The sequence below is a fragment of the Euleptes europaea genome, chromosome 1, assembly GCF_029931775.1.
Source record: "Euleptes europaea isolate rEulEur1 chromosome 1, rEulEur1.hap1, whole genome shotgun sequence".
Taxonomy (NCBI): domain Eukaryota; kingdom Metazoa; phylum Chordata; class Lepidosauria; order Squamata; family Sphaerodactylidae; genus Euleptes; species Euleptes europaea.
The window spans coordinates 29,600,663-29,617,080 of record NC_079312.1 but is presented as its reverse complement, the minus strand read 5'-3'; the positions used below and the strand labels follow the sequence as shown (position 1 = coordinate 29,617,080).

At 49.8% G+C, this 16,418-nt stretch overlaps 1 protein-coding gene across 1 annotated transcript in view; it reads right to left on the bottom strand.

The window, feature by feature from the left end:
* The window catches only part of MTMR14 (myotubularin related protein 14), a gene marked incomplete at its 5' end in the record, with an annotated part of 106,944 nt that overhangs the window by 53,895 nt on the left and 36,631 nt on the right, over positions 1–16,418 (bottom strand). The window contains 7 exons of the mRNA XM_056846532.1: positions 2,951–3,000; positions 4,097–4,167; positions 5,347–5,383; positions 6,784–6,860; positions 8,778–8,863; positions 10,233–10,299; positions 15,900–15,974. Coding sequence (XP_056702510.1) covers positions 2,951–3,000; positions 4,097–4,167; positions 5,347–5,383; positions 6,784–6,860; positions 8,778–8,863; positions 10,233–10,299; positions 15,900–15,974 — 463 coding nt within the window. The remainder of the gene's footprint in view (positions 1–2,950; positions 3,001–4,096; positions 4,168–5,346; positions 5,384–6,783; positions 6,861–8,777; positions 8,864–10,232; positions 10,300–15,899; positions 15,975–16,418) is intronic.

The following is a 16,418-nucleotide window of genomic DNA, read 5'->3' as shown; positions in this document are numbered from 1 at the left end:
AGCTATCAGGGTTTGTTGTAATTGCCTGTTCTCTTGAAGCATAAGTTCCATTACTTCCTGGAGTTGATCAACACGGTCGGAGAGCTCCCGATTCTGGGCTCGTAAAAGATGAACCTCCTCACTTGGGCCACCAGTAAGATGAGGCTTACTGGTTCGGAAGCTCGTGGCCCATTGAGAGCTATCCCCATATAAATCCTCGTCTTCAGACTCATCTGAGTCTCGACGTCGGTCAGCCAAACGGCGTGCGCGTTGGGTCGCACGCGACGGGACAAACGCCGGGGAAAAAGTTAGACCTGATAGTCCCAGTACATAGTCCTTGGGGCGCGTGTCCACGTTCGCCTGATTCCTAATCCTTGCTGCAGCCGCCCTGGCTGCTTCCGCCGCCTCTCTCTCTCTTGCGACCCTAGCCGCTTCGGCGGCTTGCTGATCCGCAAGAACTTTGGCGTTCTCAAGTCTTAGGGCAGCCTCTGCCGTAATGCGCGGCAAAAGTTCTGTCTCGAGGAGCAAGAGTATGGGGTCAGGTTCCCCGCCCAGCAGAGGTTGTACTCGAACCGCCAGTGCGGATGCCTCGGCTCCAAACGTCGGGGTCAAAACTTGAGCCAAGGTGGCTACCGGGGTGTCCTTTGTACATTCCACAAGGAGAAGAGCGGTGCTAATAGCGACTCGCTTGGCCTCAGCTTGGCAGCTGGCCGCATCCGGGATCAGGGAAAAACCCTCCGGCGGGGCTCCCGCCATGGTAGAAAGAGTTTGTCGAGAAATAAGATTATCCAAAAGTCCAGTTAATATTTGTAAATCCTCAGTCGCCAATCGGGCATCGTCCAGTAATTGATCCAAGTCCTGAAGATCTAAACGAGCATCAGTATCCTCCGATGTTAACATCCAGAGACGTCCTGTAAGAGATTGCCACTGCGCCTGTACCAGTCCCCTCAAGCGGCAAACCTCTCGGGTCGTCCGGAAAAGTTCAGCGATTAAGTCTTGTAACAGAGTAGGGTCCTCTGAGAAGGGCTCCAGGGTAGTAGATCACCTGGAGAGCTGCACAGCTCCCATCCAAGTGGCAGGCGAACCCCCCTGGGCTCCAGCCTGGCTAGGAGAACGGTGAAGATGAGAGATAGCTGTCATAATGTCAGCCCTTGGCCCACAGAACCAGAAATCACCACAAAGTCTTATAGAGTCCAAACAGATGGCTTTTACTGATCAAATAGGCATACAGTGCAAACGAATAAAATGACAGCTATGAGAGGCTCACTAGCTGGGAGATATTATAAGGCAGGAAAGGCGGGAGATTACACGCATGAATACAGTTTCCCAGGAGCTGAGTTCCCAGGCCTAGGTATGCGACCTTGGGGGGCAGACAATACAGCACAGAGACAGAGGCAATAACGAAACCGAGATAGCAGCCTGACACCATCTAACCTCTTCTTAAAAACCTCCAGGGAAGGAGAGCCCACCACCTCCCGAGGAAGCCTGTTCCACTGAGGAACTGCTCTAACTGCTAGAAAGTTCTTCCTAATGTCTAGACGGAAACTCTTTTGATTTAATTTCAACCCGCTGGTTCTGGTCCGACCTTCTTGGGCAACAGAAAACAACTCGGCACCATCCTCAATATGACAGCCCCTCAAGTACTTGAACATGGTTATCATGCCCCACCTTAAAGAAAGAGGGACCCAGTCCTACTTTTCATACATGTGAGACAGCTACTCTCAACCAGGTTCCACAGTGGAAAGAGTTGTCATGTAAATTATAACCAGGGCTGCGCCTGCCTTGAATAAATAGCTTTCGACACAATCGCAGCTCTGGCTGCGACCAGAAAAAGGCTGCACTCGGCTGTTTGCATGAACAACGCATCCGAAGCATGCTCGCCTGGTTTCCTTATTTGGCACTGAAGCATGGGGAGGGCCCGGAGCTGGTCAGGGTACCGATGGCTCTACCCTCCAACCAATGGAAACCTTCTTCAACAATCTCTCGGCTGTGAGGTTTCGGTAGGCATTGCATACATGCCGGGATGCTCATCTTCACAACAAGAGGGCTAGAAACCTGACTCCCTCTCGAATGAAAGCTGATGATCTCAGGATGTTGAATATCATAGCTGGTATCCTATGGTTGAGGACAGCCACGGATATCATCATCTGCTGGCCTCCCTATCCCCCTCCCTGTGGGTATATTAACGTCAACTGAGGGGTAACCTGCCGCATATATTTGGCAACGCGAGCAGTGACTAGGCACCATCCGCATTTTTGTATCTTGTAGTTTTAAGTTTTTCATTTTGGATTTTATTGTTTTAAATTCAGGGGTTTTTTGGCTAATTTTATTGTTGATTATATTATTGCGATTGTATGATGTCACCCGCCCTGAGCCGGCTTCAGCTGGGGAGGGAGGGCTATAAATCACTAAATAAATAAATAAATCAGATAGATGAGAGAGAGAGAGAGAGAGATGAGAGAGAGAGAGAGAGAGAGAGAGATGATATAGATAGATGATAGATGTAGATAGACATTGATAGATGATAGATATTGATAGATGATAGATAGATGATAGATATTGATAGATGAAAGATAGATGATAGATAGATGATAGACAGAGAGATAGATAGATAGATAAGGTATTAAGCACATTCACAGCTCCCTGGTTGTCTAGATCTCTTTTGAAAACTCTTTGCTTTGCAACAGTATATTCCACAGACCTAACATTTTAACGCACATTTTCAAAATGCCCTTTGCGATGTATACTGATTACAGCTGGGTGAACCACAGACACAGGTCCTTCTTGGAAGCTAAATCTTACAACGTACGGGTGACCTGGCATCCCCTCCTGTGAACCTGGTTCTTGCAACTTCCCTAAACTTCCCTTCCTGGCAAGCGGCTACCTCGGCCCTCCCCATCCGCCAGCAGGAAGTGGACCCAACTCAGATCCGGGTGGGGGAACTGGCTGGAAGGAAGGAAGGGGCACTCACTTAGCATACAGATCTCTTCCAACGTAAATCCAGGCGGCAGACTCTTCCTTCTGGGGCAGGAAAGGGACACACAGAGAGAAAGAGAGAGATGACAGAATCAGCATATACAGCAGCCTCACCATAAAGGTTACCCTGGGGGGAAGAAACGGTCCTCTTTACTAGGGAGACTTCCTCCTTGCTACAGAAAGGGCTTAGGCTTCCCCACAGGAGAGCAATTTTGCCAAGTGCTTGGGGTGTTTTAATTAAAAGGAGACAGGGGAGGGCTTCACACTGCTACGAACAAGCGCGATGAGGAAAATTTTCTTCTCCCCTTCTCAGTCACCCAGTAATGCCCACTGACAGGAGCTTCAGACATGATTCCTTCACCTATCACCGATTCCCTATGAAGAGGTGGTTGGCAGCCATGAGCTGAGATGGCTCCCCGCCCCAGCCCAAAGACAAAATCGCAGAGGGCAGGGGCTACCCAGGAAAAGAGGAAGAACCAACAAGAGATGGCTTGACTCTATAAAGGAAGCCCCAGCCCTCAGTTTGCAAGACCTGAGCAAGGCTGTTAACTAGAGGAAATTTTGGAGGACACCGATTCATAGGGTCACCACAAGTTGGAAGCCACTTGACGGCACTCACATATACAGGGATCCCCAAGACCATGAGGGCTCTGCGTCCAATGGCAACTGGAATCCCATGCTAGGTTGCAGACAAGAGGGGAACCGGGTAATAGGCTTTTGATTACTAGAAGCCAAGGACATCTGAGCCGCAACAGGAGAATGCTCTGCTTGCGATCTGCCCAAAAGTATCTGCTTGGTCATTTATGTGGGCTCTGGGTTCTGCCCCTGCACAGCACGAACGGTTGCAGCCGACCAGGGGAGGCCCTTCTGCCTCAAGAGCCACAGATGTGCTAAAAGTCGTCACACAGCCGCTTCGCTTATTTAGGACTCCCGGCCCCAAAGAGCCCTGGAAAACGCAACGTGCCCCCAATCCTCGGCCCCATTTTTTTTTCTTCCCCTCTGCCTTCCGAGTGCAGAATAAATTAAAGCGAATTGGGGCACGACACGAGGGCTTCCATCTCCCAGAAGAAAAAAGTGTGCGCTAGTGAGGCGCTCTGCTCTTCTTCAGCCTGCCCTGTGGTGGCCGACGCAGGGCTCTTACCTCAGCGGCTTGGCAGCGGAGAACTCCTCAGAGGTGATGTGCTTCAAAAAATCGAAGCAGAAAAAGAAAATCTACGAGAACAAAAAAAGAAGAAGAGGGGTGTTAAAAAAAGAAGAGAACAGAGCTAGTGGGGGGGGATGTATTGCTGAGAGCTGTCATTCTGAAGGCTTCTTATCCTCAGCAGGCCCAAAGGAGGAGGCCGCAACCACTGACATGCACCCCCACCTCATATTCGTTAACACTTCTGGGGCCTTTTGGCACACCCCAAAGGCCTTCTGGGAAATCGCCTGTGATGGCTACAGCCCAGGAGCAGAGGACATTTAGGGCCCTGCCACTTTCACAAGGCAAATGTCACTGTCCCCCTATTTCGTTCACCCTTGCTCTCTCCCTCGCCCCGCAACTCTCATTGCACAGTGCTTCGATTTTTGTAAGCGCGTTCACTTTGAAAACCGAATCCCAAAGTTACTCTGCACACGGGCACCGTGCGTTCCACTCAAGGGTTTTGTTCTCTCGGGCAGAAGTCGTGTTCTAATCTCTCTGGAGTATACAGCGTTGGCAAAGAATGCTAAGTACGCAGAGAAGCTCCAGACTCACTGACTGAAGGGAAAGTTAAATGTTTATTAGGGAATTACATTTCAGATAGGGAAGCTGAGAGACAGAGACTGCCTCTAGCTGGCTAAGGAGGGGGAGAGAGAGAGAGACTACTTCCAACAAGGAGGAGGAAATTAGACCCTAGATTATCAGTCTGACAGAAAAGAGATGACACAAAAGGGTGGAAGGGTCTCTAACCTCACAGACCTAGCTAGCTGACCACTTGCCCGCCCCCCTGGTGGGTCTTCCAGTGTGGTGTAGTGATTAAGAGCGGTGGTCTGGAGCGGTGGACTCTAACCTGGAGAACCGGGTTTGATTCCCCACTCCTCCACTTGAAGCCAGCTGGGTGACCTTGGGCAAGTCACATCGCTAAGAGCAAGTTACACCTCTGTTGGAGCTCTCTCAGCCCCACCTACCTCACAGGGTGTCTGCTGTGGGGAGGGGAAGGGAAGGTGATTGTAAGCCGGTTTGATTCTTCCTTAAGTGGTAGAGAAAGTCGGCATATAAAAACCAACTCTTCTTCTTCCTCCTCTTCTTTGCATGCTAGACATTGTCACTTCCAGCATATAATACTGACACTTTTGAGTAATTCACTTTTGAGTCGGGACTCTGGAGCTCCTTAGCAGTATTCCCCCAACTGCCATTGTGAGGTCACTCACCTCCTCTCCTTTGCTGAGCCGATCCACCAGCATATGCCTGTGAGGGAAATGCGGGGGGGGGGGGGGAGGGAAAAGTACAGATAAAAGATTGAGCCCCAGTCCAAAACTCACAGGAAATTAATGAACAAAAGGCAACTCGCCCAGAGACTTCCACCCCAACGACATTTTGCAGACCGCCTAAGATACATTCAGACTCGTCGACCCCCAGGAGCATTTGGAAGAGGAAGAACGTGTAGCACCTCAGGGGGCGAGAGAGACAATCTTCACAGAGTAGGTTAGCCTTGAGCCTTCCTGCTAAGCGCCGGCCTCCTGGCACAGCGTCCTGACAATACTTACGACTGCGTACCTGCACACTGCTTGGGAAGCAGCTTAGAGTGGCAAATATGTTTTAATGAGGTCTCCATGCAAATGGTCTTGGGAAGGAGGGCGGGGTGCTTGTTCTCCTTTTATATATACCTCTTTTTTTAAAAAAAATCCTGACTTCCTTCAGTGAGTGTAGGAGGGCACAAAGGCAAGGTAGGTTAGGGGGAAGATAGGCACCCAGAGGGCTTCATGGCAGCATGAGGATGTGAGCCCGTCTCTCCAAGGATCTAGTTCCATATGCCAGCTCCTACAATACATGGGCTTTTCCTCTTCTTCTGCTTCGCTTTTAAGTGTGGTATCTGGAGGCCTAGTTTCAAAAAGGATGTGGACAGAATGGAGCGGGTGCAGAGGAGAGTGACCAGGATGATCAGGGGCCTGGCGGCTAAGCCCTACAAGGAAAGGCTGAGGGAGTTGGGAATGTTTAGTCTGGAGAAGAGGAGGTTGAGGAGGGCATGACTGCTCTCTTTAAGTATTCTCTCTTTAAGGCTGTCACTTAGAGGTCAGGGAGCTGTTCCTGTTGGCAGCAGAGGATAGGTCTCGCAATTATAGGTTTAAAATTGTAGGCAGAAAGGTACCAGGTTGATATTAGGGAAAAGATTTTTACAGTAAGAGTTGTTCGGCAGTGGAATCAGCTACTTAGGGAAGCGGTGAGCTCCCTCTCACTGGCAGTCTTCAAGCAGCGGCTGAATGAACACTTGTCAGGGATGCTCTAGGCAGATCCTGCATTGAGCAGAGGGTTGGACTAGATGGCCTGTACGGCCCCTTCCAACTCTACGATTCTATTCTATGATCTGATTGGCAACTGAATCCATAGATTCCTACATGCAGCAACAGGGTGCGAGCATAAGCTATGCTTAAAAATGAACAGCCATGGCACCTGAAAGACCAACAAGACTGTTCTTCCAACATTCAATTCGCGTGGACTAGAGCCCACTTCCTCAGAGGCACCGGGCGAGGCAAGCTCAGAAGGAGAGCCGCAAGTTCAAAACGTTTTGAGGAAATGCTGCATTCAAGCAGACTGTCATTTCCACGCTTCTTCTAACCAAGACAGGGCCAGCCTTCAAGTGTGCTTACCCGAAGAGGAACCAATCATAGGCCACTGTCAGGTAAAGAATTTCTGCAGGCTCCAGGGAAGTGTGGATCAGCCCATCCTAGGTCCAACAACAACAAAAAGAGAAACTAATAATGCATCACTCTCTACAATGGCTGCAGCTGCCCTCCCCTTATTCCTTTAAATACAAAACCCTGGATTACCATCTAGGAAAACAATTCATTCAAGCCAGTAAAGGGTACTCCTAAAACACCTGCATTCTCTTCCAAAGAGTTGTACTGCAGAACTACACAGCACAGAATTTGGAATTTTCAAAGACTGTTTCCCCACCCCAGTATATTTAAAATTCATTTCATAAAAGCAACCTTCTAGATCTCATTATTATATGGAAAAACCGGAATCATTTAGAAACAGCACTAAGTGCACAGCACAGCTAGTATGTCCAGCATCTTAAAAAAAAAAAACCTCTCAGTTTACGGCACAGCTCCCCAGCCCTGAGATTCACCCTGCGTCCCTCTCTCCATTGCCTGACAATCCCAGCCCTGGTGAACTTCCATACACCCCACCAATATAAACCAGGCAAACAACACTTGTTTGTTCCAATTGCACAACAGACTTCCGCAGAACATGGGATGGGCCTTGGGATGGGCCTAGGAATTGCCACAGCCCTGGATGCGAAACTCGCTAAGTGCCTGGAGTCTACCAGGGTCATCCTCGGCAATGCCCAGCACCCACGTGATGTGGCTCATGGGAAGAACAGAGGATGGCATTTGGGAGTGAGGAGGATGGACCGCTTGAGGGGTGCCCTTGTGTTGACTTCGGCTGGGAGAGAGAAGAGAAATCGCCGTGCGTCTCGTCAGGCCTGAATCACGCCTCCTCTTCAAATGTTAAAGGGCTGGGAGTTATGAAGGGGAAAAATTTCACAGAGTCAAGGCGAGCCGTAATCAAATATTAAAAAGCACAGGATGTTCCTCACAATGAATGCCAGGATGGATGTGTTACGTCTTTAAAAGTGCCGCAGGACTCTTGTCCTCACAACGGAGGGGCGCTTGAAGGGTGTGAACCGAGCCACCTGCAGAATCTCGGCTTTTAATCGAGGGGAGTTGAAAATTAGATTAAAACCCAAGGGGAACAAAAAAGATAGAAAACGCACACAGTTTCTGCTGCTATCTAGATGAGGTGCTAAGCTGGCTTTCCTTAAACAGGACGAGGGAAGGCACACAAAACAAGAATGCCTGTGACCTCCAGGGATATCCCATGCCAAGCAAGGGACCGGGGGGGGGGGGGTCCTCGGGCCACTTTGGAGGCCACGGCAGCCCAGCGGGGAGGCTCTGGAAGCCGGAAGGGTGAATGTTTTGCTTCCTACCACTGAAGTTCCTCTGCATCTCCTCTGACCCCAGTCAGGTTCCGTTTCCTGGTAACCTTTCTTTCTAACACAAGTGAACAGAATAAATCTCAATTCGGCAGCTACTCTTCCTACGTTCTGCAGGCAATACTAGGCTCATCTAAGCAAACTTAAATGCTTAGTTAAATTGTGGCACTCCCTGCGCCCCAGGATGTGGTGATGGCCGCCAACTTGGAAGTCTTTAAGAGGGGAGTGGACATGTTCACGGAGGAGAGGGCTATCTATGGCTACTAGTTAAAATGAATACTAGTCATGATGTATGCCTGTTCTCTCCAGGATCAAGAGGAGCATGCCTATTATATTAGGTGCTGTGGAACACGGTCAGGATGGTGCTGCTGCAGTCGTCTTGTTTGTGGGCTTCCTGGAGGCACCTGATTGGCCACTGTGTGAACAGACTGCAGGGCTTGATGGGCCTTGCTCTGATCCAGCGTGGCCTTTCTTATGTAAACACAAAAATGGGGTGGGGTACATTCTAGAACCTTAACTTCTCATCACACACACACACTGCACTGCACTGGTCTAGCTTTCCCCTGTCATTTGAGAGCTACATCAGCCACTTTCCGCCTCTCCCTCTCAAGATCCTCTCCCATCGCACTGCCCACCAGTACTCACAGCCCACAGGGAAAGGCGCAGGAGGGAAATGAAGAGAGGTGTTCTATCCCAGCCGGATATACAGTGTACCAGGAGCCCACTGTCGTCTGCGCTGAGCCGGCAGGAAGAGGGAAGAAAAAGGGCGTGTGGGGTGGGGAAGAAAGCTCTGTCACTTGTATGGCATTCAGGATGAAAAGCCCCAACTTGTTTCCCCCATTTTCCCCTTCCCCTGTTTTAATTTCTGTACCCCTAAAATTCAATTAAAAATTATTTTAAAAACCAAAAACCAATTAGAACAATCTTCACGTTACAATAAAATTATCAACAATAATCAGATAATAATCAGATAAAAACTGGCACCAGCATGCCCGTGCAGTAGTTGACACTTAGGCCCATCTGCTCGTCTAGCTGTAATTTATAGTCTCTACACTTTAGAGGCGGCTTAAGTAATTTTAGGATATTTGGTTTACATAATTGTATAGGGCTATCTTAAATGTTGTTTCAATGGTTTTATTGACAAAATAGGATACTATTCCCTTGTAAGCCACTCTGAGCCCGGTTTTGGCCAGGGGAGAGCAGGATATTAAGCTGAAATAATGAATGAATAAATAAAGTTGCCCAGCCTCTGCTAGGAGACCTCAGGCAAGCGGGAGATGAATTTAAGCCAGGAGGGAAGACCGTGCCAAGGACAGGGGCAAGTAAGGAAATCTCCCCCACCGCTTGCAGGAGTTCATGAGAGCCTGAGCCCACAGATTCTTTTGAATCATTTATACCCCACTTTCTGCGATAATTTTTTTTACTCAAAGCAGCTGAATGTTTTCCTCAAGAGGAAGAAGAGTTGGGTTTTATACCCCAGGTTTCTTTACTGAAAAAGAGTCTCAAAGCGGCTTACAATCGCCTTCCTTTTCCCTCCCCACAACAGGCACCTTATGAGGTAGTTCGGAGAGAACTATGACTGGCCCAAGGTCACCCAGCAGGCTACAGGTGGAGGAGTGGGGAATCAAACCCAGTTCTCCAGACCAGAGTCTGCCACACTTAACCACTACACCAAGCTGGGTTGGGAGCTCCTTGTCTGGGTTCGTTACTGAATGGATAGGGCAAATCACAGGCTAGAAGCAGATTTTAAAAACAGGACATCCGATCACGTCACCCTTCTTTAGTCCCATTGTTTTAAAAAGCCTAGACCCTATTCAGTGGGTCATCTAGTCCAACCCCCTGCAGGAAATTCACAATTGCCTCTCCCCCCCACACCCCATGAACCCTACTCCATGCCCAGATGGCCAAGATGCCCTCCCTCTCATGATCTGCCTAAGGTAATAGAATCAGCATTGCTGACAGATGGCCATCTAGCCTCTGCTTAAAAACCTCCAGGGAAGGAGAGCTCACCGCCTCCTGGGGAGTGGCACTTAACCGTGGCAGTCAATCCCCCTTCCCCACTCTGCCCCCGCACAGCAGGAAGAAGCAGCAGCATCTCACCGTCCCTGTTGATAATGGAGATCAGGAGCTTCAGGTAGTTCTGCGTCTGCTGCACTAAGTCCCAGCTCTGAAAGAGGACAGGGAGAGAAAAAGGGAAAACAGGAGAGGTGAAGAGACACCCTGGCCAAAGGAACATCTCGTTGTAATCCACGATCACCACTGGCTAAGCCGCTTCACCCGCACATTCTGTTCGCACAAGCAGAAGCGTTACTGACAGCAGTTATACCCTTGCCTTTCTTCTCTTAAGGGGAGGGGCTGTGGCTCAGTGGCGGAGCATCTGCTTGGCATACAGAAGGTCCCAGGTTCAATCCCCAGCATCTCCAGTTAAAGGGACTAGGCAAGTAGGTGGTGTGAAAGACCTCTGCCTGAGACCCTGGAGAGTCGCTGCCGGTCTGAGTAGACAATACTAACTTTGATGGGACAAGGGTCTGACTCGGTATAAGGCAGCTTCATGTGTTCCCTACGGGGACCCAAATGCAGTTTATTTTGTTCTCCTCACCACCATTTTATTTTTACAACAACCCTGTGCGGTAGGCTAGGCTGAGTGTGTGTGTGTGTGTGTGTGTGTGTGTGTGTGTGTGACTAACACAAAGTCACCAGGCTTCCGTGGCAGAGTGGGGATTTGAACCTGGGCCTCCCAAATCCTGGCCTAACGCTAGCCACGACACCCCATTGGCTCTCCGGGGAGTGGATCGATCCCTTTCCTCCCTGGACTGCAACCCACCTCCACTCTCACAAGACTCTCTCGCCACCGCAGCCATCTCTCTCATCCTAAGAGGCCACTCCCATCGCTCCTTGGTTGCTTCCCTGCTGGGGGGGTTTACTGCCAACCCAATCGCACACTCCCATCATGGCGGTATCAGCAAAGGCAGTAAATGCACCAAGTAACATTTATGCCATATCCAGCCCTTGTAATAATTGAGTTCGATATCCCTGATCTAAGGTATCCCCACCGTAATCCTCTGCAATCCACCGTCCACATCACGTCCTAATCACATCACGTCCTAATCAAGCAGAGTCCCCAAGTATGTGCAAATTCAGCATATTCATCACTTCCAAAAAGCTCAAGGCTTATCCGGTTTCCTCCTCGGGGCATCCACCCTGGGAGCAATATGCTAAGCCAACCCTTATGCAGCGAGACTCTGGATCCCCAGAAAAGGCTGTGGCTCAGTGGCAGAGCATCTGCTTGGCATTCAGAAGGGTCCCAGGTTCAATCTCCAGTTAAAGGGACCAGGCAAGTAGGTGATGTGAAAGACATGACTTTGATGGACCAAGGGTCTGATCCAGTAGAAGGCAGCTTCGTGTGTTCAAGTCCTGAATGCCCGGCTCCCAAATCCAAGCCCAAACGTTCTAGCCACCACAATATCCATCATAACAAAACAAGATTTATTTTAATTGCAACAGTTGAAGTTGCGTGGTTGCAGAGTTCGGGAAGGATTTCAAGCACAGAGATCTAGGCTAATTGGGGGGGGGCACAGTTGCAAAGAAGAAAGTTCAGCAGAGGGGAGAAGAACAAAGCTTTCATTTTCTGACTCATTACTCGATTGTTTAAGAGATTGCTTTGTTTCACTGAATGGTTTTCCAGGACCCCTTGCAGGAACGAAAATGAAGAGAAGGGGAAGAAGAAAAACGAAATCACTCTCCAGTCCTCTAGCAGAGCACGTTCAGAAAGACTGATTATGGTCCATGCATATCGTGCTGGGTCCCGACCCACTTCTGCGAGGCCCCCAAAATGGAGGATGCTGCAGTATTAGGACGGTGCGCATATACACGAGATCAGGAGAGCCCTTAGTAAGGCAGGCGGAGGAAGATCCGCTCTGCTCTTCCCCCCTCCCCACCCCACCCCCTGAAATAGAATGCTTCCACCTGCAAATGGAGTGGTTGATGAGAAATTTCACAACGTGTTCGTCTTGGAATCACCCCACTGAGCTACCTGCGGAGTCTTAACCCATTTCAAATAACCGGCATGGGATTGGTTCAGTGCTCTCCCCTCCCCGGCAGCAGTGAGAGAGGAGAGAGCGAAACAGCACGGGAGAGAGAGTGGCCTCCAAGCCCAGAGAGCATGTAATTATTTCTCCTCTTAACTGGTCACCTGCATATCCCCTTCCTATTGGTAGCCAAAACGGCTCGACACACCAGGGTCCAAACGGATCTGAATAAGGGTAGCACTGGGGACTATTCTGGCCTCTGCTTACCATACAGGATCACACCCTTTAGCTCCATACAGGCATACAAAAGGTAGAAAGGATGGTCTGCATGGTATAAAATTAGGCATAGTATGGAGTGGACAGGGAGAAGCTTTTCTCCCTCTCTCATAATACTAGAATGCGGGGTCAATTGCTGAAGCTGGAGGGTGAGAGATTCAAAAGAGATAAAAGGAAGTATTTCTTCACACAACACATAGTTAAATTGTGGAACTCCCTTCCCCAGGATGTGGTGACGGCTGCCAACTTGGAAGGCTTGAAGAGGGGAGTGGACATGTTAACGGAGAGGGGTATTCATGGCTACTAGTCATGATGTATACCTATTCTCGCCAGGATTGGAGGGGCATGCCTATTATATTAGGTGCTGTGGAGCACAGGCAGGATGCTGCTGCAGTCGTCTTGTTTGTGGGCTTCCTAGAGGCACCTGGTTGGCCACTGTGTGAACAGACTGCTGGACTTGATGGGCCTCGGTCTGATCCCGCATGGCCTTTCTTATGTTCAGAATGGAGCGGACAATGCAAAACATGATATTCCAAGAATCTCATCTTCCTTTTAAAAAAAAATCCAAGTTTCTAGCACTCGAGGCTGAAGTTTAGAAAATGCAGGAAGCAGTGGATGCTGGGCGAGAGGGGTCACCCCCCTCTAGAGGATCTCCAGTCCTTCCCACTTTTCTACCAGCTTCCAAAAGCCATTCTGACGCTCGTTGTTTGGTTGGGGATAGCACACAAACTCCCACACAATTCCAAAGGCCCTTCACTGCCCATTTTCTTTTCCTTTGGTACAGCCCCCACACTGTGGATTTATTTCCCACCATCTCCCCCCCCTACTTCCACCACTCCACTCTACCAAAGCCACCTGTGATCTGCAAAGCCCCTGCACCCCCCCAACCATGGCTGATTTACAAACGAAGGCGAACAAGTCAAGAACATTCTATGCCAGCTTCACTTAATCCCAGCCATGGCAGTTACAGGTTTTGAGGACAAGGCTCTCTCTTCCCTCCCCACCCCCATCGAGCAGCTAGCCCCACCCGGCTGCCGAAGAACAGAAAAGGAAAATGACTGACGTTCAGCGGTGAAGCTCTCGCTGGTGAGGAATGTGCTCAAAAAAAAAAATGCAATTAACAGCGTGCTACGCTTGGCAGAATCTAGGTGAAATTGCAGGGCACGGGCACAATAGTACAGGCCGCCGCTTTGTCGTCAGTGTCGTCAGTAAGACATGTTTGCGTTGGCTGTTATAACAATTTTTTTAAAAAAAGAAGACAACGACAGCCCTCTATCATCCGAGGCACAATTCGCCACGTATTGCAACTGCTTAATCACCGTTATTTCCCCATTTCTGCACCGTCCTCCTTCTCCTTCCAAAGGGGCAGGCTGCCCTGGTTCTTGGAGAGGGGCTTACAGGGAGGGGATCGCACCTCTCCCTTTACAAATTCCCATGATTCCTTGGGGGAGGGGGGATTGCTATTGTTCTGGAACACTACAGAAAAGGCTAAGGAAGAGGGGCAAGTTTAAAGAAAGGAGGACGGCAGAAATAAAAAAGAGTTGGTTTTTACACGCCAACTTTTTCTACCACTTAAGGAAGAATCAAACCAGCTTATGATCACCTTCCCCCCCACCATAACAGACACCTTGTGAGGTAGGTGGGGCTGAGAGAGCTCTAAGAGAGCTGTGACTGGCCCAGGGTCACCCAGCTGGCTTTGTGTGGAGGAGCGGGGAAACCAAGCCGGTTCACCAGATTAGCCTCCGCCGCTCATGTGGAGGGAGTGGGGAATCAAACCTGGTTCTCCAGATCAGACGCCACCGCTCCAAACCACCGCTCTTAATCACTACACTACCCTGGCTCTGTATTACTCAGAAGAGTTCCAGACATGGAGAGGAGGCATGCGAGGAAGAAGCGACAGAGACGCTTGGGGGAAAAGGGGGAAAATATGGCATTTTAGGATTAATAAACTCAAAAAGTCACAGAAGGGGACACAGAATGAGAACTTAGATGAAAACTAAGAGAGGGTAAAAGAACATGAAGCACTCAGATGTTCTGGGAACACAAGCAGAGACAGCGCAGGAATGGACAGGTCCTCCCTGAGAACTGCTCATGTTCATGGCCAGTTTCCCAGACTACAAGAGCAGAAAGGGGGCCAAATATCGCTCATGACATTAGCACCCACCTCCTTACAACACTGCTGCAGTATTCAGAAAACACTCCTGCTACAGTTCAAAGGACAAAAAGGAAGACTTAGTAAGTCAATTTCACACCCCATCTCCTGGGTTGGTGGGGACGTCCAGGGTGGAGGGGGCTGAGCTGACCCCTTCACACTCCGCTTGTTAGCTCCCAGCTGGCCACTGCTGGAAACAAGACGCTGGACTAGATGGGTCTTTGCCTAATCCAGCAGGGTGGTTCTTCTGTTTTCCACCTCGGACTGGCCAAGGTGCCTTTGGGAAAAGGCACGGTTTCTGCCTTGTGTGTGTGTTAAGTGCCGTCAAGTCACTTCTGACTCATGGCGACCCTTTTATTCAATGTCCTCCAAAACATCCTATCTTTAACAGCCTTGCTCAGGGAGGGGCTGTGGCTCAGGGGTAGAGCATCTGCTTGGCATGCAGAAGGTCCCAGGTTCAAACCCCGGCATCTCCAGTTAAAGGGCCTAGGCAAGGAGGTGACGGGAAAGACCTCAGCCTGAGACCCTGGAGAGCCGCTGGTGATCTGAGTAGACAATACTGACTTTGATGGACCAAGGGTCTGACTCAGTAGAAGGCAGCTTCATGTGTTCAGGTCTTGCAAATTGAGGGCCGTGGCTTCCTTTATAGAGTCAGTCCATCTCTTGCTGGGTCTTCCTTTTTTCCTGCTGCCCTCAACTTTTCCTAGCATTATTGTCTTTTCCAGTTACTCTTGTCTTCTCATAATGTGACCAAAGTATGACAGCCTCGTTTTAGTCATTTTAGCTTCTAGGCTCAGTTCAGGCTTGATTTGATTTACAACCCACTGATTTGTTTTTTTGGCGGTCCACGGCATCCGTAACACTCTCCTCCAACACCACATTTCAAAGGAATCTACTTCCTTCCTATCACCTTCTGCCTTGGCACCCCCTTTTGCTCAACAGTATGGGCTGCAGGGACGTGACGCAGCTCTAACGCTTCAGCCTAGCAGGTCTGGTCCTGGAAACCGCCGGGAAGACGGCTGCCCGGGAACCGAAGAGAAGCTGCACTCAGCTTCAGAGGAAGAACAGGGCATACGAGTTAATACATTCGCTTATAAAATATGGATAATGATGACCTACTTTGGGAAGAACAAAAAAAGGGCCAGGCTAGTGAGAAGCAGGCAATTGCTGGCGAAGACCCCTGGAAGATGGCATTGTGGGTGCAAAGCAGTACTAGGACAGAACACGGGAATCAAGGGGGGGCGGGTGAAGCTCTGCCACCTGCCCTAGCAAGGAGGCCCAACCGCCAAAGCTGTCCCATGCTCGCCTTACCTGATACTCACTCCAGTCAATGTTCAGTGACTGCGTAAGAGAGGTGGGGATGCTGAGTGGAGCGTCGACAAAATCCTGCAAAGAAACGGGCAGGTGGTCCGTCACTGCCGCAAGACATAGGCTGGGCTAGAGACAGCGCCGTGCGTTTAAGTCTGCATTCCGCTTCAAGCCCTGTGCTCCAGCCCAAGCATAGTAGCCCTGGGAACCAAACCCCACTGTAAATCGTACCCAAATTCCAAGGCATACTTGCTTGCAAGCAAACCCCTACAATTGCCAACTTGGAGGGCTTTAAGAGGGGAGTGGACATGTTCATGGAGGAGAAGACTATTCATGGCTACTAGTCATGATGCATACCTATTCTCTCCAGGATCAGAAGAGCATGCCTGTTATATTAGGTGCTGTGGAACACAGGCAGGATGCTGCTGCTGCTGCAGTCGTCTTGTTTGTGGGCTTCCTAGAGGCACCTGGTTGGCCACTGCGTGAACAGACTGCTGGACTTGATGGACCTTGGTCTGATCC